We start from the raw sequence: 25,227 nt of genomic DNA on the forward strand, positions 1-25,227 counted from the left end.
TGTTTCCTTACTGAATCAGAGGCAATTATTACACAAAAATGAATTCAAAATGGACAACAACAAGATGACTGGATAGCACTCGCATGCAAAGCGATGAGACAGAATCCAAAGCGTATGTGACAACAATGAAGCATTGTATAATAGCAACTGCTTCACATACTAATTGCAATGTGTACTGCACGCTAAAAATTTTTATTCTGAATATAGACGAAATATACTGAGGGCACCTTTAATCTAACAGTTAGTTTGACCAATCTTAGTATGATAAATACAGAATGTTTGCTATAATTCTGTCTTGTTAAACGTGCACACATCTCTTCAGGTTTTTACTGTGTGTTCTCTTATCAACATCAGGCAGTCGTGACAGAGCCGGTCGAGCTGTGGTGGAGGTTCATGGAGGCCGGACAGGTTGGGCATCGGCTCAGCACTCTCCTCTGGACCTTTGCAGACTGATGCTTTATTTGCACTCCATACCCAGGTACCAAAAACACACACAACTGTCTGCTCAATCACCACAAGAGGGCAGCAGCTGTGAGTATAATGATACTGATGTACTATGATACAGTGGTTCTCAAACTTTTTTTGATGCGCAGCCCCCTTTTGTACAGTGCATCTTTTGTGGCCCCCCAAAAGAAAATTAATGACAGAAAACATTGGAACAATTTCATTTTGAATTATATTAAGTTTGAAACATATTAAGTTATAGCATGTAGTAGCCTTATTTGTCTGAGGTTTAATTACACAGAATTCATGATAAATTCATGTATTTTATGAAAACTGGGGCCCCCTGACACCACCTCATGGCCCCCTGGCCCCAGTTTGAGAAGCGGTGCTATAATAGATTATACACGGTGAGCGTATACAGGTTATTTACTTATTTGTGAATGCTTTTTAAGTAGCAGCTGAATTCATTAATATGAGTGTAAAATTAGTAATCAAATTAATCAATAATTTTTAATAATATATTTTAATTTCTGTAATATGTATGATTTTGTTTATACACATTTTTGAACAGGTTCACACACATGCACATAAATATCTGTTCTTGCAAATTGTTTAATCATTCAAACTGGTCATTTAATTTACTCTATATAATAATTTCACTATAGTATATGATGTTAAATAGTGTGTTTGTGTTTATGTAGGTTGGAGGTGAGAGATCTGGGACTCACTGTTGTGATTGACAGCAGGAAATCTCCTCTACCTTCTGTCTTCTATAAATCTCTGCTCATGGTTCAGGTGAGGACATGCCTACAAGCTAATAATCAATCATACAAATATAAACATAAAAAATGAGCATCACATTTTCACATTGTCCACACGGGGGCAATAAAATATCATTTTTTTCTTATTATTTTGATATGTAAAACACACAGAGAAAAATGATTTCAATTATTATATTAAAATATTATAAAATCATAATAGTATACTATATAATTTATTAAAATATTATAATTTATTAAAATATTCATTTTTATTAATACTTATATTTTACCGGAAATACGTAACAATAGGCCTCGTGTCGTGCGTAGTCTCCATTTCACTGTATCCTTATTTTTTATGCATTTTTGTTTAATAGTTTAAACACTGACCTGTATTTATCTTCTGTGGTATCTGTGTACTAAAGGAACAGGCCCTTCATGCAGTGCACACTATTGTGATGCTTGTTGAGAAAGATGTGAATCCTCGACCTGAAAGACATCCTGGACTACAGGTAAGTTAATTATTACACCAAGCAAAGTCAGTATGAGTGACTTTTTTTAACTTCTGTAATAATAACATCTGATCTCACCAATTTCACTTTACGCATCCACACCGGTGATGATGATGAGTTCATCATCACGAGCAAGTTGCTGTTTCGAACGAATCTTTTAAGTCGAATCTTTCTTGTTCCGTTCTAGAGCGAATCGCTTTTCTGAACGAGTCTTGTAAATGGACGAATCTCGCTTGTTCACGCTAGTAGCGCTTAATATACATTTTATTTATCGATGTTGTAAGTTAAAAAAAATACTGTTTGGATTGTGCAGAGAATGCAGAAACGATAATCTGTCAAAGTGACTAATGTGTAAAAGCAGTCAGTATTTCTTGTTAGTTGTTACAATGTATGTTATGCATATATTAAATATTGTATGGTAGTGAAAAGTGCTGCTTTCCCAGAGTTAATTTTAGAGGTAATTAACTAACTATATGAAACTGCTGAGGTAAACTCAAGGTCAGTTGTGGTTAGTCTGAACAGGAAGTTTTCTTAAGAGACGTTTTTTAGGTTTAGGTAATCTTCAAGCGATAAAAATGTTGATTTGGCAATGAGATGAGATTGCATTTCACTGTATCTTTCAACATGTTAACGGCTCTCAAGTCTCACGCATTCACCGTCAGACACACGCATTTCAGTCAGTTTACACAGCCACACCTTGTATTTCTCACGCTGAGAAGTAACAGATAAATTGTCCTGCTTCGAGTTTTTTAAGTGTGCTCAACTTTACGCAGCGCCGCAAGAACGGATACGCAGATGACATCAAAGTACCGCGAGAAAACTTGCGAAGGAGGCTTATTTCAAATCGCTTTCGCGTTACTCTGATGTCATCAACTTGTCGTTTCTTGCAGCGTCGCGCCTCATGAAGTCTTACTTTGTACAATTCCATAATCTACTATTTTCGTGTACTAATATTGTATTTAATGTACCCTAAATTTTTTGCTCCTTAGTACATTAATATGAAATATGCTAAAATATAATTTAAAAATGTATTTAGGGACCACTTGTAATTCATTTAAAGTCGCAATGAAATTGAAATGAAAAACTATATATGTATTTTTTATATTGTGGTATTATTAACAAATGACTTATCTGTGAGCTTCATTATTTTTTAAAAATTCGTGTGTGCTCATAATCTTTAATCAAAAATGCAAATCTCCTCCCCTCCTCAAAACGATCTCTCTTCACTTCCGGTCAAAAGTATGGCAGGTGGGCGGGGTCCGGGAGAAGATCGCAGTGATTAGCAATTAGCAGCACGACCCAACTTCAAACGATCCAATCAGATCTCGATGGACAAATTCAAATCCAGCCCTGCCTTATTTCATCTCAAAAGCCGTTTCATTCGGATATACGTCACCACGGAGAAAATAAGGCAATCGCTACTTCCGTTTCATGGCGACTTTAAACCCATCTTTGTATAAAAGATGAGTACAAGTTTACTTCAAGTGTATACATTTGTAATACAAGTTAGTATGTTAAATGCATTTCGGTTCATATTCATGACATCTCAAAATAACACAGATAAGGACACCTATGTTTTTAAGATTATCTAAAAAATAATTTTTGGTGTATTATGTACAAAATTAGTGTGTGAAAATAGTGCACTTTAAAGGGATAGCTCACCCAAAAATACATTTACTCACTCTCATGTTGTTACAAACCTGTATGAATTTCTTTGTTCTGAAGAACACGGAGGAAGATATTTTGAGGATAGTTTGTAACCAAACCTCCATTTACTTCCATAGTAGGAAAAAGAATACTATGGAAGTCAATGGGGCTCATTAACGATTTGTTTACAAAACATTAGGTAAAATTAAACTGTTAGCAAAAACTTGAGAATTGGGTGGGGCTGATGTCAACATTACTTTTTCTTTCAGATAGATGTTGTGACTTCATCACTGAAGGCTCTTCATAAGACGGTTGATGCGCATCAGTTGACCTCTGACCTCGGAGGAACTTTCCCTTACAATCATGAAGACTGGCTTCAATTTCATCAGGTACAACATGAGTCGAAATACTGCTACACTTTAAATCCATCATTTATGGGTGTTCGTTCTCTTTATGTGATACTCATATTGAGTTTGTCAGCGGGTTGCAGGCTGTTGTTTTTTCCTTAGATGTCATGGTTGAAAAAAATGTACAGAGAAGTAGATGTTTATTTAACGTGTATATCTGTGTCTTTCAGAAACTGTCTCTCTTTCAACTTGATCTACATGCGGCATCTTCACTACTACAGGCAGCGATCAAGAAACTGGATGTCAAAAAAACAGATTCTGCACAGGTACATCTTCAGCTTTATCTCTGTTAGTTGTTAATATACAGACCCGGACAAAGTCTGTGGGTTTCTCTTCCATTTACTACACTAATTTCTTCACAGTTTAATCATGTAAGCATGGTCATATATGTTTAACAGAGCTATGAAAAAACTACAGGCATGCATTGTTGGCTGTAAACATGATAAAATTACCAAAAATATTTAATAAACAAACAGGCAAGTGCTACAGAATGTGTAGAAATGTGTCACGTAAAAATCAAACTTATTTTACAGGAAGTGAAGTCTTGTATTCAGGAGCAAAGGACGTCCATGAAAATGGTGCTTGAAGATACGCGATTGGTCACTCTACAAAGAGAGGGTGGGGCTATTCTGGCCAGGTTGCGAAAGGAGGAGTCTCGATTCGTTCAGTCTGAAGACTATAGGTACGTCTTCTTACTTTGTTTGGTTCTCAGCAGAGGAGTAACTGAAGTCCTGTTAGTTAGTTTATCCTGTCTACCCTGTGGGTGCATCCCAATTGGAAGGTTGCATCCTCCGAAGGCCGTATTCGAAGGCCAATTACGTCCTTTAAAGGATGCAGCCTTCGAATTGGGATGCATCCTTTTTTCTCAAGCTAAAAGTGCTTTCATGCATGAACATTACTGTCTATCTGTGCACATTCATAAGAGGTCATATGTTATTCATATGTTTGCATTTGTCTCTTCAGGGACTCGATGGAGTCTGTCACGTGTCTGTATAACCAGGTGGAAGAGGCCGTTCATACATTAGTGATGAAGTCTAACCAATCTCTGCAACATCTCGAGCATGTTCTTCTGTTGAGAGAGACGGCGGATTCGCTCAGTGAGGTCAGTGAGGAATGTTTTATAATGACACAGGCTCACAAACATTACATGAGGACCTAAAATAGCATGAGATACACTGCGAGCTACCCAGACAGTGTTATCTAAATAGGCTGTTGGGCACCATTGTGCTTTGTAAAAGCATCTTAGATAAAGTTTTTAAGTGGCCACTTTGGTGGTAGTCAGCCTGGTGGGCCAACATAGTCATGCTGTTTATCACAAAAGACGACTTGGTTTGGTGAAGGTGGACAATGATGATGTTTCTGCAGCAGGGTTAGTTAAAGGGTTAGTTCCCCCCAAAATGATCATTTTATCATAATTCACTTACCCCTGTCCTTCTTAACCACCAAGTCCTCAGATTGTCTTCAGAACACATTTTTTGATATTTTTGATGAAAACCAGGAGGCTTGTGTCTGTCCCATAGACTGCAGTTTTGATTTTCACAATCAAGCCTATAAAACAATGAAAGTCATCGCCAAAAAGGTCCATGCGCCATCAGTAGTTTACACTGCAAAAAATAACTTACTTAGTATTTTTGTCTTGTTTTCAGTAGAAATATCTAAAAACTCTTAAATCAAGATGAAGTTTCTTGATGAGCAAAATAACCTAAGAAAATAAGTCTAGTTTTTAGACAATAAATATACAATTGAAGTAAATTTGTGCTTAAAAACAAGCAAAATTTTCTGACAATGGGTTGAGAAAATTGATCTTGAATGTAAGTGTTTAAGAAAAAAAGAAAACTTATTTCAATAACAAATTTATAAAATAGACTTATTTTTTAGGTAATTTTGCTCATCAAGAAAAAACATCTTAATTTAAGAATTTTTTGATATTTCTACTGAAAACAAGACAAAAATACTAAGTAAGAAAGTCATTTTTGCAGGGGAGCATTAAAACCTATGAAAGTGTAATGTTGAGTACCAAAGATAATTTTAATTCCCTGATTGGAAAAACTAAATCATGGTTACAAAAAATGACTTTCTTACTTTTTTTTCCACATCCATTTTTGTTGTGATTAGTACAAATATCTAAAAAAAAATGTAAATTAAGATGCATTTTTGATGAGCAAAATTTAAAAAATAAGTCTAGTTTTAAGACTAAAAATTAAACAATTTAAGTGAATTTGTGCTAAAAACAAGCAAAAAAAAAAGCTTGATGAGCAAAACGACCCAAGAAAATAAGTCTAGTTTTTAGACCAAAAATATCAAATTTAAGTGATTTTGTGCATAAAACAAGCAAAAAATCTGCCAATGGGGTAAACGAAAAAATCTTAAACACTAAATTCAAGAAAATCAAGAAAAATTTGCTTACCCCATTGGCAGATTTGTTTGCTTGTTTTATGCACAAAATCACCTAAATTTGATATTTTTGGTCTAAAAACTAGACTTATTTTCTTGTGTCATTTTGCTTATCAAGAAAATACATCTTTAATTTTGGTATTTTTAGATATTTTTACTGAAAACAAGACAAAAATAATTTTTTGCAGTGCATTGGCAGATTATTATTTTTATTATTATTATTTTGCTTGTTTTAATCACAAATTCACTTAAATAAAAAAAAAATTCAAGATTTTTTTACAACAAAAGTACATGAGGCCAGGCAATAAATGTTTTAACAGTATAGCCACAAGTTAGTATAGTGCCATTATATGGCATCAGACTAGAATGATCTAGAAATCAATCTTTGTTTTGTTAAGCTTTCCTTTAAGAGGCCTGGTGTACTAGACAAGCCAGCAAAGCAGTGTCCTGGGATGGTGACCTGGCTGTATCTAACTTGTGCTGTGACCAGCTGTACTTCTCTTTTTAGATGGAGAAAAATAGTTTTTTTGTAGCGTGTGAAAGCGGACAGATGCTTTTGATGTGTGCACCTGATTTATGTGTGTTATTAGTTATTGTTAAATGTTTTTTACAGATTCAATCCTGGTGTGATGCGGAGGAACAATTTTGGCAGAAGGACAAAGACAACACAGAGGAAACTCTGTCTAAAGTTGAGCAGAAACTACAAAATATTCAATCTGTTCTACTGCAAGCAAAGGTAACAGAAAGAGGCTGACGGAAATAAATGGAAATATGTATCTGTGCAGTTTATCAGATGCAGAAGTAATAACTTTACCCTAAGTCCTACTTATATCTCACATGACTGGATGTTAAAATAGCCCAGTTAATGGCTTGCAGCCCTTGGTGTGGATCGCTCCGGGACTTTTACTGTAGGATTTATGGGTTATAGATTTATGTGAAGTGTTAATAAAAATATCTCATAATGAAAATGGTTTAAAATGTAAATCTTATTTAATAATGATAAGTGGTAAAGTTTTATGAGATTTCAGACATTCTTGAGAGAACGCCTAATGTGTTGCGTGTTCCAGGAGAAAAAGGAGAAAGGGATGTTGTTGGTCAAGGCTGTCAAGAGAAAGAGCAAAGATACACAGTTTCCTGAAACCGATGCGTTTCGCTGTAACATCAACACATTTAAAACCAAGATGACCGGGTTCCTCTTGAGGGCTGAAGAGCGTAAATCGGAGCTGGAGACGTCTGTTGATCTTTATCGTTTCTGTGAACAGGTGGGCCCACAAAAACTCATTTTACCCTAAAGGCTGCTTTGACTAATTGGCTATTACTAATTTGACTAATTTTAACTATATAATCTCACAGATATTCAGTGAGAAGAATGCAGGGCGGGGGGGAAATAATTGGAGAAAGTAGACATTCCAACCATTATAAGTGAATTGTAGACCTCACCAGAGTAGCCCCAGGTGTTTGGGTGGGAGGGTTTGAAAGATGAGAATTTATGATGTCAGCTGAAAAGTTCAGAGGTGACCCTGGACCACAAAACTTCATAATGTAACATAAGGGTAAATAAGCTTTTCATGGTTTGATAGTTTAGGACATATTTGGCCGAGATACAACTATTTGAAGATCTGTAATCTGAGGGTGCAACAAAAATTAAAATATAAAAAAAAATCACCATTCTTCACCAGCCTTTTTTTAAAAGTTACCTGCCAGCGGTTTTTTGTGATTTTCACAAAAGGCCTTTCATAATTTTTTTTTCTTTCTAAAAATATTAGTGCTGGGCAAAGATTAATCGTGATTAATTGCATGCAAAATAAAAGTGTTTTTTTGCATAATATATGTGTGTATACTGTATGTAATTATTATGTATATTTATCCACACACAAATTCATTTCCGAAATTTTTTATTTGTACATAATTTATTTAAATTTATATATCATATAGAATATATAAAATTATAAATAAATATATATACACACATAAAAATGTTTCTTAAATACATACATGAATGTGTGTGCATTTATATATACATAATAATTACACACAACACACACTCATATATTATGAAACAAATCACTTTTATTTTGTATGCAATTAATCTTTGCCCAGCACTAATATTTTTAGGGAAAAAAACAGACGCTCTGCTTTTAAACAAACAATAAACAAACAAACAAAACAGGAAAAAACTTTCAACCTATCTATATATTTTTTTCTCTGCTTATAAACTCTTAAATATGGATATTTTTCTTAAAAAAAAATTTTTTTAGCAAAAAACTGAAGTAATTGAATTTTTTTGTGAAGGAATATTGTTAGAGATCAGATTCAGAATGATTATCAAAACATACACAGGGTATAAAATCAATAAAAAAACTTTGCTTCAGTTTTTTATAAATTGGGTTAGTGCGCCATCTAGTGGATAATCGCATTCTTACAGATAACCATAAAACCTTTTCAGGACGTTTTTTCATGCAAATGTTTTCTCTTACTTGATGAGATAACTCGTCCATGGCAGGGAAAGAGTTAAAGTTGTCCAACTTAAGTAATTAGCAACAAATATTACTTATGATTAGTACATTTTTATATATTTACGATAAGAAGTTTACAAAATATCTTCATGGAACATGTTCTTTACTTAATATCCCAATGATTTTTGGCATAAAAAACTATAATTTTCACCCGTAAAATGTATTTCTGGCTATTGCTGCAAATATTACCCGTGCTACTTATGACTGGTTTTGTCAACATGATCTCACGGAAAGTCGTGTTATAGTCACGCAAAGTTTTTTTCAATTTATTTGTGCCCATGGCACGAAATTCCGTTTTTTTACGTGCCTTGAGCACGAATGTCTTTTTTGTGAAACTCGCACACATTTCTACAAATAGTTCCTCTTGTCCGTGGCACGACTTTCTTTTTCGTGTCATTTTATGTATTGTTTTCTATTTTTTTCTATTTTTAAATCATTGTCGCTTGGGGTTAGATTGGTGGTTTGGGTTAGGATGTACTTTTATGTATTGGTTTCTACATGTTTTTCTTCTGCTATTCATGCCTGGAGTTGGGGCTAGAGTTGGGTTTTGGATGTCTAAAAATGTAACAGAAAGTGATTCTAACCCCAAGCGACAATGGTAAGAAAATAGGAAAAAACAACGAGAAAACAATACATAAAATGAAACAAAAAAGAAAGTCGTGTCACGACACAAGAAACTATTCATAGAAATTTGTTGAATTAAATTGATCAAAATTTGCGCGACTATAACACGACTCTCCATGAGATCAGTCTGGGGTTTGTGGTCCAGGGTCACATATATTTGCCATTAATATGTCCGACACAGTCATTGTTCTATAAACTATTATAGTATAGAGAAAAAAACTGTGGATTAAAAATTCATCTTATGTTTCACACCATACATGTTTTAAACTTGTTTGTTTTTCAGGCCTCATCTCTTGTGAAAGAGTGCATGCAGTATTTAGAGTCGGAGACGAACGTGACCTCTCCAGCTTGTCTCCGCATGAGTGCACTACAGGCTTTTGAGGAGAGGTTCAGAGACTTCTCACCCCAACACTTTGAGGAAAAGAGTAGCGCCCTGTTAGAGAGGCACCCAGATGGGATATGGATGTGGAATGCGGTCCGGGCTCAATGCCGAGATATCAGACAGAAGCTTCATGAGATACTGCAGTCCTCTTATAGAAATCAAAGTCCTCCGACCTTACCACAAAAGGAAAAAGTGTCTGAAGGCCACTTGGCAGGACTGGCACAGAACGTAATGACCACTTTCCCTGAAGAAAAGCAGGGCGACCTCCAAACGAATCCAGCTGGTGGTCGAATAGAAAACGATGGACAAAGCAAAAATGAGACTGTGGCACTTTGTAATACTGACTTTAAGTCCACAATGATATGCACATCATCAAACTCAGACACATTATTGGCTGAAAATGCTTATAAAGAAACTTTACCCATTAAACAACAACATTCATTAGAAGATATTCAACAGTCATTGCAGATTAAAGAGCAAAGCTCACCCAAAGTCTGGTTTAAAGAAAAAAGACGTCTTTTCCACCGAAGGTCAAGTGAAGGTAATGTTTCCACCTTTCACTATGGCCAAACCGTAACATTCAAGAAATGCCATCAGACGTACTCTCAAAGTGATGGTGATCTCGGGTATGCCGGACGGGCCGTCGAAAGTGACCGCTCGCCATGTAATCAAACCCCAGTCTACTCGTCTAATAAAGAATCTTGTGCATCTCCCCAGTGTCAAGCCAATGCTATGGTCAAGCCCGTGGTACATTTAAATGACCAGACATCTGCAGATTCCTGTGTATTGGTACCAAGAGCTTCAAGTCCAGTCAGTGAAACAGACAGAGAATCATGGGATGGACAAAGCTCCAGGCTGTCTCACCAAGACAGCTTTTGTTCAAGCGCTTCTGAACCGAACCGGAGCAAAATAAATCAAAAGACCAGCAATGACAGTAAATCGAGGATTTCTTCGCCAACACGCTCAGTTATTCCCATCAGATCGCAGGATGGGTCGATCTCTACGCCTGATGTTACAGCGGAAAGCAGCAGTACTGTACTGTGAGTAATCTGAAATTAAGAATATCTAATAGTGTAATGCTTTATTAAAGGATGAAAAATACAAAGAGTTCAAAAATAATGGATACATTTGATATTAAATGCTGATATCAGAGCTTTTGTTGCAAAGCCCTCACTGTGTCAACATGTAAGTTAATTTTGGGTTAATGTGATATTTTCTGTCTAGCAGTGTTGAAGGTGACTCATATTTAAAGTTTTCAGTTTTCAGTAAAAATATCTAAAAATTCTTAAATTAAGATGCTTTTTCTTGATGAGCAAAACGACCCAAGAAAATTATGAATTTTTCTTGAATTTAGTGTTTAAAAAAAAAATCAAGATTTTTTTGCTTACCCCATTGGCAGATTTTTTTGTTTGTTTTATGCACAAAACACTTAAATATACAGTATTATAGTTATTAGATATTTTATATATATATATATATAATAGATGTCTAAAAACTAGACTTATTTTCTTGGGTCGTTTTGGTCATCAATAAAAAGCATCTTAACTTAAAAAATGTTTTAAAATATTTTTACTGAAAACAAGACAAAAAAACTAATAATTTTTTTGTTGAAAATAACTTTTTGCAGTGTAATTAGTAACTTTAAAGGATTACTCCACTTTCATAAAAAAATCCTGATAATTTCCTTACCACCATGTCATCCAAAATGTGGGTGTCTTTCTTTGTTCAGTCGAGAAAAAAAAAATTTTTGTTTTGAGGAAAAAATCCATGATTTTTCTCCATATAGTGGACATCAACAGTTTACAGTTTCAACACTGCAAAAAAATGACTTTCTTACTTAGTATTTTTGTCTTGTTTTCAGTAAAAATATCTAAAAATTCTTAAATTAAAATTCATTTTCTTGATGAGCAAAATTATCTAACAAAAATATACAATTTAAGCGAATTTGTGCTTAAAACAAGCAAAAAAAATCTGCCAATGGAACAAGAAAATTTTTCTTGAAAGAAGTTTACTTTTTTCATAAACACTTAATGCAAGAAAAATGTTCTTGTTCCATGGCAGATTTTTTTTGCTTGTTTTAAGCACAAATTCGCTTAAATTTTATATTTTTGTCTAAAAACTAGACTTATTTTCCTAGGTCATTTTGCTCATCAAGAAAATACATCTTAATTTAAGAATTTTTAGATATTTTTACTGAAAACAAGACAAAAATACTAAGTAAGAAAGTCATTTTTTGTTTTGCAAAAAAACTGTACTTTTAAACCACATCTTCTCATCTTGCACTAGCTGTGTGATGCACCAGCGCGACCTTACGTATTGTGTAATCACGTGAAAAGGTCACACGTTACATATGTGAAACGCACACTTGCACACCATTTTAAACAATAAACCGACACAAAAACATTAATTAGTATCATTACACAAACAACAACGTCTGAACGCTCCCCTTTCTCCACAGTTGTAAACACTGGAGTGATAGTTTTGCATGCGTCATGCGTGACCTTTCCAAGTGATTACATAATATGTAAGATCACACTGGCGGATCACAAAGCTGGTGCAAGACAATAAGGTTTTAAAAAGTGCTTATTGTTTTTGGAGAAAATTACGGTCTTTTTGCTAAATAAGACCCTTATGCCTCGTTTAGAGCCCTTTGAAGCTGAATTGAAATTGCCAAATTAACCATTGTTAAGGTCCACTAAAGTCCTGGAAAGTTTTACTTAAAAAATTAATTTCTTCTCAACTGAACAAAAAAAAGAAAGACAAAAACATCTTGGATGACATGGGGTGAGTAAATTATCAGAATTTTGTTATAAAATTGAGTAATCCTTTAATCCTTTAATAATAATGATTTTTTCAAAATGCTGTAGTTTTGTTTACAATAAATGAAATTGTAGGTAAATGTCAGACATGGCCAAAGGGAGGAATGATGTAACGTTTGTTTTGCTCCTTTCAGAAAACTCCAGCTGATCATTGAAGAGTTGCTCCAGACGGAGAGAGAGTATGTGAGAGCTTTAGGGTACGTGGTCGAGCATTACATGCCTGAGCTGGAGCGTCCTGATGTTCCTCAGGACCTGCGGGGACAGCGAGGAAGCATCTTTGGAAACCTGGAGAAACTGCGAGATTTCCACCAGCATTACTTTCTTAATGAGCTGGAGATCTGTCTGCAGGAGCCCTTCAGTGTGGGACGCTGCTTTCTAAAACATGTGAGGACTTTGAGAGGAACACAAACTCACTATGTACATTAGTACTAGTCAATTAACTTTGACTTATCAGGGAACATGTTTTTAAATGTGCTTAATAATGTTTGAGCTGTCAGAAGCTTGGTGGTGATGACGTTTAGGTTTACAGACCGTGGTGTAGTTCTAGATTTTTATTTCTAGGAAATTAATTTAGACTTAAAAAACAAGGCTTTTTTGTGATAATCCAAACGTGAATAGCAAAAATGAAGTTTTTTTGGCAAGGGAACCAGTGTCCCGCTAACTTCCGTATTGGCCTACAAAAATAAGTCATCCTGCGGCACTCTATTGGTATTGGCAGACGTTATCCTAAGTAATCAAATATCATTATTGCCACATACATTTTGTATTGGTACATCGCTATTTTTTTATCAGCACAACAGCAGTGTTTATAACACAAAATATTTAAATGGGGACATTGCTTTAATTGGGCCCCCAGTGCTTCTATCAACCCAGAAAATGTGAAAAAGATCAACCCAGTAACTTAGTTTTGGTAAACCATTCTCCGCAAACATGTGAAAAATAGGCCATTGAAATTTGGCTCCCCTTGTGATGTCAGAAGGGGATAATACCGCCCCTTTATCTGCACTATCCAACCACAGCACTGCCATTTAGTGCAGAGATCAGCTCATTTAAAAGGACACACACACAACATAGTCACATGATAACATTCATTATCCTCCGTTCATTGATTCTAACATTTTCTTTTTTTTTATCCAGAAAGAAAACTTTGGCCTCTACGCTTTATACAGTAAGAACAAACCTTGCTCTGAAAAACTGCTCATCAGTCATGGAAAAGACTTCTTCAAGGTGATTATTTCTTTTTTATTATGTCTGTCATCAGTTATATTCCTGAGTAGAACAAGATGCTGTAAGAAATGTTATCAGCTCCTTTCTGTTAATACTTGTGAAAAAGCAAAAGACCAGAGTAATGAAAGATCTGACAGAAGTGAATTCATCCACATGTCATTCTCCGGGAAATCTGTTCACTCAGAATTCCAGTAAGCTGAGAGAGTTTCAGTCAAAACTTGTCTCTTGCAATGAGCTGCCATGACAGCATGGTGAGCACATCAGAAAATACTGTACATATACTGCTATATATGTGTCATATGCCAAGCACCTGTGCCAGCCTGTACTTATTTATCCAAACTACAGATGTGTATTATCCAAGCACGCATCACACATCTTATATATATATATGATATTGGTTGTCTTTGGCTCTATTGCAGCATAAGCAGCAGGTGTTGGGTGATAAGATGGATCTGTCATCATATCTTTTGAAACCGGTGCAGCGCATCAGTAAATACAGTCTGCTGCTGCAGGACATGCTGCGAGAATGCGACGGCGGGCCACGCGCTGGCCGCGAGCGCATGGAGATACAGACCGCTCTGGAGATCGTACAGTTTCAGCTTCGCCACGGCAACAATCTGCTCGCCATGGATGATATTCAGGAATGTGATGTGAGTGAAGGAGATATTAGAAAGAGGCTCATTCGATTTGAACAGAAATGAAAGATAGATGGTCAAAATGTGGGAATTGTTCATCCAAAAATGAAAATAAATCTTAGAATATTTTCACCAACATTCCATCCCCAATTTATATGAACGTAAGCACACAAAAGATTTTTTTTTTTGAAGATTTTTATCATTTTTTCTTCATGCATGTCCAATATCTTTATGCTCCAAACGCACATCCATCCATCATGGAAATAATCCAAATGACTCAAAAAATGTAAACTGTGTGAGGAGCTGGTTAATATTTAAGCTAAGCATCTGACATCTAAGCAAGCACAGCTAATCATGAGACGAACACCAATGAGATTTGAAGTTTTTACAAGCAACATAAAATAATGGTACAGGTTTAAAGGATATTTTTAAAGAACAGAATGATCAGGTGTGACGTCACGTTGTTGCCCACAACACAAAGTCTCTGTAATTACAAAGATGAATGCCTTTGTTTCTTTGCTTTTATTTTAAGACAAAAATAGAAAGAAGATCAGTGGGTGGTAAGAATAAACGATACACTCGACACCATCCACCAGCACATCAGGACAAATTTGTTTTTACCAGAACAGGAAACTCCCACAGGCTCTTAAAGACTTTATATTTGTTGTTTTAAATAGTCAGAACTAAACATGTAAGTTGGTAAAAATATATAAATCATAACATAGAACAGAAACTGCTATAGTTTTTCAGATAACAAAAATAAACAGCCCAATCATTCTTACTGGTGAGTCACAGGTCTGTTCTGGATACATCAAACAAAAACCTCTGCTGAGTGTCTTGAAACGAAACTTATTAAGATTGAATGGTTTGAAAGATACACTGCAAAAAATGATTTTCAAGAAAAAAAATCTTTGTATTTTGTCTTGTTTTTAGTAAAAAATATAAAAAAAATCTTAAATTAAGATGCTTTCTCTTGAGCAAAATGACCCAAGAAAATAAGTCTAGTTTTTAGACAAAAAATATCAAATTGAAGTGATTTCGTGCATAAAACAAGCAATGAAATCAGCCAATGGGGTTAGCAAATTTTTTTAAAGTTTTCTTGAATTTAGTGTTTAAGAAAAATGTTCAAGATTTTTTTGCTTACCCCATTGGCAGATTTTTTTGGGTCGTTTTGCTCATCAAGAAAAAGCATCTTAATTTAAGAATTTTTAGATATTTTTACTGAAAACAAGACAAAAATACTAAGAATTTTTTTCTTGAAAATCATTTTTTGCAGTGTATCCATTGAGGTTTCATTGACTAGATTTAGATTGGCTATCTGATAGAGCTTAAAAATACAATTGAATAGTTATTTTAAGATTGTCTGATAGTGATATTGGTGTAAAGATAAGTTTGTCTGTGCAGGTAAATCTGAAGGAACAAGGCCAGCTGATTCGTCAAGACGAGTTCCTCGTGACCTTCAGAAAGAAAAAATGTTACCGTCACATTTTTCTCTTCCAAGATCTCATTCTCTTCAGCAAGACTCGGAGGACTGATGTGGGGAATGACACGTATATCTACAAACAGTCTTTTAAGGTAAACTATTGAGTGGTCCAAATATTGATGTCTGTGCTAATCCGCTTAAGTCAAGTTGTGATGTAAAAAATGATTTCAAGAAAGACTACAATCTAAACAGATCTCTGTTTAATCACATTACACATTTGGGCAAAGCTTTTATAAACCCACGGTGTTCACAAGCATCCAGGACACTGACATTTTAAAAGTTCATGAAAAATGTATCGCTGTATTGTCATCTGGGACTTCATTATAAGATAGAGGATAGGAACATGATTTTTTCCCTTGTTTTAAAGCTCACTGTTTTAGTATTTTTTGTTGTTTGCTTAAAGTATTTCACTTAAAAAAATCTGATAATTTACTCATCCCCTTGTCATCCAAGATGTTTATGTCTTTCTTTGTAAAGTCGAGAAGAAGGACTCTAAATGATCCCAACTGAGTCATAAAGGTCTTATCTAGCCAAACGATTGTGATTTTCATCAAAAAAAGTACTTTTAAAGGACAAGTTCGGTATTTTACACTTAAAGCGCTGTTTTAAGATTGTTTATGATGAAATAGAACGGTTTTGACTGAAATTTCGACATATGATGCTGGCTGGAGAATTTTCGGGTGTTTCTTGTATCACCTCCCACCTCTATAATGGCTGTATAGGTGCACAGGAACAATCCTTCATAAAATGCATTCAACTTTAGTTTACAAAGACGTGAAACTCACCGAGTGGTCAGGGGTGTTCACTGATATGCTCACATAAAAATCGCTGCAAAAGATGCTTTCCAACAGGTTTTATCGTAGTTTTTACCAACTCCATTGACTTGTATTAGATGTGTTGTGAGGTACGGTATTACTCCGTGCCGGGAACTTTGTTTTTATTCTTGCAATTGGCAAAGGCGGATTAGCGCCACCAACTGGGCTGGAGTGTCTATTATTCAAGCTCTAAGCGGAAGAATGTACGGCTGTGAGGCGTTTGGAAAAACAGGTCCACAAGTTAACAACGAATGCTAAAACAGCTGTTGGAAAGCATCTTTTGCAGCGATTTTTGTGTGAGCATATCAGTGAACACCCCTGACCACTCGGTGAGTTTCACGTCTTTGTAAACGAAAGATTAATGCATTTTATGAAGGATTGTTCCTGTGCACCTATACCCCCATTGTAGAGGTAGTAGGTGATAGAACAGAAACCGAAAATTCTCGGGCCAGCATCATATGTCCAAATATCAGTCAAAACCGTTCAATTTCATCATAAACAATATGAAACAGGGCTTTAAGTGTAAACTTGTCCTTTAAACCACAACTTCTCGTCTTGCACTAGCTGTGGACGTGCGACCTTACATATTATGTAATTATGTGAAAAGGTCAAGCATGATGCAAAACTATCGCTCCAGTGTTTACAAGTGTGGAGAAATAGGACTGTTCTGACGTTGTTGTATGAGAAATTATATTAATTCATGCTTTTGTGTCAGTTTATTGTTTAAAATGGTCTGCAAGTGTGCGTTTCACATATGTAACCTTTCCACATGATACGTAATACCTAAGGTAACGCTAGTGCATCACACGGCTAGTGCAAGACGAGAAGTTGTTGTTTAAAAGTACTTTTTTTGTGGGGTGGGGTGAAAATTATGATCGTTTCACTAGATAAGAACCTTATGCCTCGGTTGGGATCGTTTAGAGCCCTTTGAAGCTGCATTGAAACCTTTTTTTACCTTAGTATGAGACGTTTTTGTTGACATACATCACAGGTCCCCTTACATGTGAGTCGCCATTTTGTGCCGCCATGTTTCTACAGTAGCCCTAAACGGACAAACTGCTCTACAGAGCGCATTTTGTCACTACGCTGTCTCAGAAGATTAATTATTTATCCTGTGGCGGCTACCGTAGCTTCTCTATGCGTTTTTAAAGGGAGGGTTGAGCTGTGGACTGAGCCGTTAGTTGCAATTCACAATCTCACCACTAGATGATGCTAAAAATGTACACAGTGGGCCTTTAACAAGCGGATGTCTGCAATTTTTTCAATGTAAATAGTAAAAAAACTTGAAAGAATTATTTATAAATGAAGCAATAAAAATTATCCATCAGGAATTGATTGTTTTGTAAAATGGTGTTTTTTAGAAATGTAGTTTTTATTATCACTTTGTTCTTTGTTGGTGATGTTAGTTTTTTCCGTTCTGTGCAGACTTCAGACATTGGCATGACCCATAATTTCGGTGACAGCGGGTTGTGTTTTGAGATCTGGTTTCGAAGAAGGAAGTCGCAGGACACGTACATCCTACAGGCACAGAGTCGTGACGTGAAGGAGAACTGGACCAGAGACCTGGAGAGAATTTTGTGGGAACAAGCCGTCCACAACCGAGGTAAGCAAACCTATTCGCATTATCATAAAATAGACATTTATTTTTAGTGAATCTCCGATAAGATTCTCAGTAAATCTGTGTGGTCTGTACAGAACTGATCTTTTATAGTTATTTGGAGTGTGAGACATGGACATCATGCTTTTTTATATAGTCACTCCCTAAACTTTTGCTGTGTGTATATTCAGAGAATACAGTAGTATAAATATTATTACTATCAGTTTCTGTGGAGTTCTTCCTCTCTGTGTTTAAGAAAAAAACATGAGGAGCCAAGGATGGTCGTGTGTTATTAACTGATACGTTTCTGAGTAAACAAAGGGATTTGATAAGGAAGGAGTGTTGGGAAATGATAAACTACTCCAAACTTTCAGACCCATGTACAAAAGCATTTATTCATTTCTCAATCCCACAGTATTCCTATCAGCCTGTCCTCCTACATTTACACACATACAACTTCCCGGTTTCATTATTGTCTGTGTTTCCACAGAATGACTTGCACTTTAATACATCATATGAGTCAATGTTGTTATGCAAAACTTTCTTCGAAAGTCTGTAACATCTAAAAAGGCCCATGCTTGTGCTGGCAGCACCTCCTTTAATCTGCCACACATCAATGAATGAACAATAGATGTAGTATGTGGCACATGACTGATGTGTATTGACAGATATACTAATGTATAAACATTAAATTAATAATAAAAGCCGGATGAACCCTCTAACACATAAACAGAGACACTTGGAGACGGCTGTTATGATAACCCTTATGGGTTGTTGGGGAAATTTTGGGCCATTTTTGTCTTAATTTGGCCACAACTTTCTCTGTGTTTCAGCAAATGGAATGATTTTTGATGACAAATCTTATATTGACACATATTTTGAGAAAATGCTTTGAAATGTTTCAAAGACTCAACAATACACCATGGGCAAATTTACTACCCTTTCGTGTTGTTCGTGGACAAAAAAAACAATAAATAAAACAGCTGTAAAAATGTATCAGATTATTTTTTTTTCATAAATCTGTTGATCAACCTCAGTCCTGATCAAAACTACCAAATGTTCACAAAAACTCCATGATTTTAACTCTTTAATTGCCAAGTTCATAAGTGATGTCACTGATTTGGGGGAAAAACACACAAAATGACTGATTTTCAGTATATAAAGTGATTGTGGACTGGATTTTTTTAACCCTTTTCACAGTCTTGGGCTTGTCAGAGATTAGTAAAAACATTGGCTTTGATGCATTTTTAGTTTTTGTGCATAATCAGATTGAACTTTTCCTCTCCCCAATTAGTTGTTCATGGCTTTTTTGCCCCATTGACTTCCATTAAAACTAAATTTTTTTGATTGCAAAGCCATGACACCTCATTATCATGCATTCTTGATTGTTGGTGTTTTTTCCTTTTCCAAAGAGGTAAAATTTGTAATTTTTACTGTTGATCATCTTGTGCCACCATTAACCCTTTAGTAGGCCTATGCAAAAACAAAGAGCTTAATTTCTGGCTTGTACATTGAGTTATATTGACTATAACAGCATATTATTCTCTCTGTGTGTGTGTGTGTGTGTGTGTGTGTGTGTGTGTGTGTGTGTGTGTGTGTGTGTGTGTGTGTGTGTGTGTGTGTGTGTGTGTGTGTGTGTGTGTGTGTGTGTGTGTGTGTGTGTGTGTGTGTGTGTGTGTGTGTGTAATGTTTGTAAACATTTGGTAGTTTTGATCATTACTGAGGTTGATTAACAAATGTATGCAAAAAAATGTGAAAAAATATTAATCTGATAAATGTTTACAGCTGTTCAATTTAGTGGCTTTTTTGTCCATGAGCAACACGAAAGGGTAGTGAATTTGAACAACCCACAAGGGATAAACTAAGTTGATACGCTGTTTTATGTCATGCATAAGACAATAAAAAACTGCCTTACACATGCATTCTTTAGGTACTGTGATATTGTCAAAAAGAGATTAAAAATGGAGATTAGTGTGATATTTGTGATGTCTATTTAGTAGTAGGGCCATTTCTGTTTGCAATTCACAGATCACAGATGTCTGTATTGGTGTCTAAATAGATTTTATTTCTGTGAACGCTGTCTGAGACAATAGTATCTCACTATTGAGATATGGCAGATAGGTCATAAACTATGGTAATGTCGGACTGTCAGTCAGAGGCCGTGGGCGGGGCTTTATCAGTGTGACATCACATTAACAAGAGAATCAAAACAGCATGTCTGAGACTGCTTAAGTTTAATGGGGATTAAAAAGGAGGAGTGGCTGGATTTTTTTCATTGTAGGGTGGTTTTGTTCACCCCCCTGCCAACACACATTTGTCTAAACACCTTGTAAAAGTGGATTTTGCATAATATGTGCACTTTAAGTTCTGTGTTGGTCTTCACACAGAGATCCGCATGCAGGAGAGAGTGTTCATGGGGATCGGATATAAACCTTACATGGACATCACGCCCAGCGAAATGGCCATCAATGACAGAGCCATCAACTGTGCTCTCACAGGACGAGGTAAAACATGTGTCATCCAAATATATAAACCAAATATGGTCATTATACCATTGCAAAAACACAAATAATTTAGCATGATAGAATAATGGTGCGTTCACACCAGACACGAATGAAGCACGAGTGAGTTAAATGTTAACTCAATGCAAAGACGCGTTAGACATCCTGTGGTGCAATTCGCCTGAATGAGGTGGCACGAATGACATTTGACCTGCCTAATGCGTAATTCTTTCTTTCGCCCGGAATCGCGCGTGTTGAATAACTGGAACTTTGACGGAAATTCATCCTGCGTTAACCAATCAGGAGCTTGCTCTAGTAGTGAAGTAATGCTACGTACACATCAAACGCAAGGCAGCGCGTTATTCGCTCTAGATTACTCGCGGGATTTTACTACGTGTCATGCAAATTTTTCGCTCAAGTTGAATATTTTCAATTTGGGCGAAGACGTGTTTAAGGCAAATAGCGCGTGTTTTCGTGGCAAATGTGCCGCCCATATCGCGTCATTTGCATTGCACCACGCGAGGACGCATCTGATCGCGTCTCTGCATTGACTTTGTATGTAATCTACTCGCGCAAATCATTGAACTCGCATCTGGTGTGAACCCACACTAAAACTTTGCACAGTATTGTATGATGGTTCACTTCAATCTAGAAATTGATCTTATTTAATTACAAATTAGGCGGCATTCCTGTCCTCCGCTTGAATTCTGTTGGTTCGACCAGCTGTACGTCATCGTCTAGTAGCCATTCATCTTTATCCTCTGGGTGGGACTCTCATCTGAGACATCTGATTGGTCCAGGCGGTGGAGATGTTGTACGGTTTGAACAAGGAACCTCAGGAATCCTGGAGGAAGATGATTTGGAGCAGGACAGTGGAAACCAGAGTGTACTTGGTATGTCCTTTATTTCAGTGTCAGGGTTCATATAAAATATCAGATGTGATTTCATGTTTGGGAAAGTGTTTAGAACAACAACCTAGCATTGCTCTTTGACGTCGCATTACCATTAAAATCTCATGTGTTATACTACAGTTCTTAGTTACAATGAATAAGCGTCTGCAAACTGTCTTCAATCCAAGTGCACTGCTCCAGACAGCCTCTATTTGACTGAACCAATTTTACAGCCCATGCATTATTATTTTTAGAAGGTAAATGTTTTGCTAATTGTACCCTTCGTTGTGTTTTGTTACAGTGGACAGTTCTGAATCGTCGGGTGAGAGTGTGAGTTGCTTCAGCAGTTCTGGTCACAGCTGCCAGTCTGTGATTGGTGGAGATGGTGAACACGCCCCATCTGAGTTGCCCATCATTGACACTAAAAAGTGTCGTGCCCACAAACAGGAAACCAATGGGAAACCCACTTACCCACCAGGCCAAACCAGGAACCAGCCGTGCTCCAAAGTATGAGGCCTACAATTATTTTATCATTGTGCATTATGCACTACAGCGTAAATAATGTTATTAAAAATGTATTTTCTTTGTTCTTCTCAGGTTCAAGGGACAAACATCATGGCTAAATCGACTGAAGTTTAACCAATCTATAATGTTTATACCGTAAGACCTTCACATGTCTTTTATATTATCATGCATCATGTCTGTCGCTCACTAATGTACAACTCTCAAATAAAGCTTATTTTATTTATTTATTTTGGTGTGGTTGTTGGTTGGTTTCAAAATTTTTTTACTTGTCATATACACAGGTACGCTAGACACCTGATGATAATGAGCAGAATTACTGAAGGAAAGAAAAGCAGAAGAACTAGAAACTGACTTCCAGCCACTGCATTAGTTAAACTTAACTAAACAAAAACACATTAAATCTCTCTTATTACAACACAGACAGTTCTTATATGTCTGCTTTTTGAGAATTAACAAAGGTTTAGATGCTGGTGATTTATTAAAAATGTTTGGTCGCCATTATGGTGATCAGTGTTTCCTTTAGTTGGGCAGTTTGACTCGTCACATATTGCTAGAATTTGCTGTCTTTGTGACAGCGTTTATCAAAACATTATATATTGCAAAAAAGGTTAAAAACTAAATGATCAGCTTATGTCGCTGACAGTACATTAAAGGGGCCATTTCACAAGATGTAAAATAAAACGTTTCGGTCTCCAGAGTACATATGTGAAGTTTTAGCTCAAAATATCATATAGATAATTTATTATAAATTATTAAAATTGCCACTTTGTTGGTCTTGAGCTAAACATTTTTGGGTGTGTCCTTTAAAATGCAAATGAGCTGATCTCTGCACTAAAAGGCAGTGCCGTGGTTGGATAGTGCAGATTAAGGGGTGGTATTATTATAATAAGATCCCTTCTGACATCACAAGGGGAGCCACATTTCAATGAGCTATTTTTTCACATGCTTACAGAGAATGGTTTACCAAAAGTAAGTTACTGGGTTGATCTTTTTCACATTTTCTAAGTTGATAGAAGCATTGGGGACCCAATTTATAGCACTTAAACATGAAAAAATTCAGATTTTCATGATGTTTCCCCTTGAAGGAAAAATCATTAGCTTATATTATTTATAATTTAAGTGGTTTATTTGTTACAGATATAAGTTTTTACCAAGATCGCTAAAATATAGGACTTTTCAGAATCAGCCTATTTCCAAATATCTTTTTTATACATTGTGGAAAGTTTTTATATGACACACATCCAAATATCAAGAATTAGACAATGAATCACATCCATGGTAACATATTTCAAGTTGCAATGCATGCTGGGATCCACTATAGCAAAGTCGGTCCTGGAGGGCCGGTGTCCTGCAGAGTTTAGCTAAAACTTCCCTTCCTCAAAATATCTAGTCTGCCTAATAAGACCCTGATTAGCTGGATCAGGTGTGTTTGATTAGGGCTGGAATAAAACTCTGCAGAGACACCGGCCCTCCAGGAGCAGGATTGGACACCCCTGCACTATAGTATAAAACACATGACTCGTCACCATGTTGCTATTAATGTGCTGAATCTTGATAGCTGCACGTAAGTCAAAAAAAGAAAAAAAAACTTCTTCAATGTATTTACAAATGATAATGAGAAAACTTGTTCTGATGAAAGAACTGTTCATGATCTCCATTAAGGAATAATTATTGATAAGTCAAGCATTTTACTTTGATCGTTTAAGCAATATTACCTGATATCTGATGTAATTTGCAATAAATAATGTGTTTTGTTAAACACTGTTTCAAAGACTACAAGCTGAAAAAAAGACAAGAGTCAAACTGTCCAACTAAAGCAAACACTGATCATCATAATGGTGACCAAACAATTTAAATAAAACTTTCGCAAAAAAGTGAGGAAATAAAGTAATTCTGTTTTGTAATAAGAGAGATTTCATGTCTTTTCAGTTAATTTTATCTGATGCATCAATTGGCTGCAAGTCGGTTGTTGTTCTTGTAATTTTCGGGCCTTCAGTGATTCTGCTCATTAACATCATGGTGTCTTCAACAATCAAATAACCATCACTCAAACGATCACTTAATAATCTAATTAACTTTACCAGTGCTTAAGAGTTACTTTTAACACCCTGCCGGTGGTCTCATATGAACACCAATCGTTGTTAAGTTAACCCTGGGGTATTTGCTCTGTATGCACATACAACCTGCAGTGAAATGTAAATCTGGTATAGAAAAAGGTAGAAAATCTATACAATATATAAATATATGCACACTAAAGTTAAGGCAAAAATGAAAATGAATGTGAAATTAAACAAGAGACTGAACATTTACCTGTAAAAAAAATAAATTAACAGATTAGCAGTTCAACAGATTGAATGTTTCACTTTTAAGATTACAAATTCATTAGTTTGATAAAAAAACACATGATAAAATGATTTGTTTTAATCGAAATACTGTGATATAGTGAAATAAGAAAAACAGGATGAGAATTATAATAACTGCAAGGCCTTCAGAAAATGATGTTTTTGCTTAGTAAAAATCATCTGTAACATTTTTACTTGAGAACCTCATTGTTGGCAACCTGTTATCCTGCTATGGTCTATATCAGGGGTTTTCAAACTGAGTCCAGGGGCCCCCAGAAGATTTTAAGGGGTGACCAGAAAATCTCAGGGAAAGAAAAACTAAGTGTACTGAACATTATTACTGTTTCATATCTTAGTCTTTATCACTCCTTTGCATACTTTCCAGAATTGTTTATATTTATTTTGTTTCTCGATTGGTTCTGCTGACAATTTGCTTATTTAAAAAGAGCTCCTTGCGTAAATTAGACAATAATGGTGAATTCCAAACATTTTTGCGCCCTATAAGGGCACTTGGAGAAAGGGACGCTGTATAAACAGTCACTCCATATAAAGAGAAAATGACCTTTTATTCATTGCTCTTTTTGCCAAGTGTATTTTTTACAAAATCACTGTAAGACACAGTTGCCTAACTTTCTCCAGAGTTTGCACATCAAGAGTTCTTATCTTCAAATGGCATAGTGATGATCACATTCGATTGGAATTTGAGGTT

General features: G+C 35.7%; 1 protein-coding gene across 1 annotated transcript in view; it reads left to right on the plus strand.

Annotated features, from left to right (window-relative positions):
- The window catches only part of quob (quattro b), a 52,947-nt gene extending 30,544 nt beyond the window's left edge, over positions 1 to 22,403 (plus strand). Inside the window, exons 5-23 of the mRNA XM_065293872.2 lie at positions 355 to 478; positions 1,146 to 1,239; positions 1,628 to 1,714; positions 3,631 to 3,750; positions 3,939 to 4,034; positions 4,302 to 4,450; positions 4,732 to 4,870; positions 6,776 to 6,898; positions 7,230 to 7,424; positions 9,586 to 10,724; positions 12,638 to 12,887; positions 13,641 to 13,730; positions 14,150 to 14,380; positions 15,770 to 15,940; positions 18,089 to 18,266; positions 20,648 to 20,764; positions 21,442 to 21,654; positions 21,953 to 22,158; positions 22,249 to 22,403. Coding sequence (XP_065149944.1) covers positions 355 to 478; positions 1,146 to 1,239; positions 1,628 to 1,714; positions 3,631 to 3,750; positions 3,939 to 4,034; positions 4,302 to 4,450; positions 4,732 to 4,870; positions 6,776 to 6,898; positions 7,230 to 7,424; positions 9,586 to 10,724; positions 12,638 to 12,887; positions 13,641 to 13,730; positions 14,150 to 14,380; positions 15,770 to 15,940; positions 18,089 to 18,266; positions 20,648 to 20,764; positions 21,442 to 21,654; positions 21,953 to 22,158; positions 22,249 to 22,290 — 3,764 coding nt within the window. The 3' untranslated portion in view covers positions 22,291 to 22,403. The remainder of the gene's footprint in view (positions 1 to 354; positions 479 to 1,145; positions 1,240 to 1,627; positions 1,715 to 3,630; positions 3,751 to 3,938; positions 4,035 to 4,301; positions 4,451 to 4,731; positions 4,871 to 6,775; positions 6,899 to 7,229; positions 7,425 to 9,585; positions 10,725 to 12,637; positions 12,888 to 13,640; positions 13,731 to 14,149; positions 14,381 to 15,769; positions 15,941 to 18,088; positions 18,267 to 20,647; positions 20,765 to 21,441; positions 21,655 to 21,952; positions 22,159 to 22,248) is intronic.
- The last annotated feature ends 2,824 nt before the right edge of the window (positions 22,404 to 25,227 follow it).

The sequence above is a fragment of the Paramisgurnus dabryanus genome, chromosome 7 (assembly GCF_030506205.2).
Source record: "Paramisgurnus dabryanus chromosome 7, PD_genome_1.1, whole genome shotgun sequence".
NCBI lineage: Eukaryota > Metazoa > Chordata > Actinopteri > Cypriniformes > Cobitidae > Paramisgurnus > Paramisgurnus dabryanus.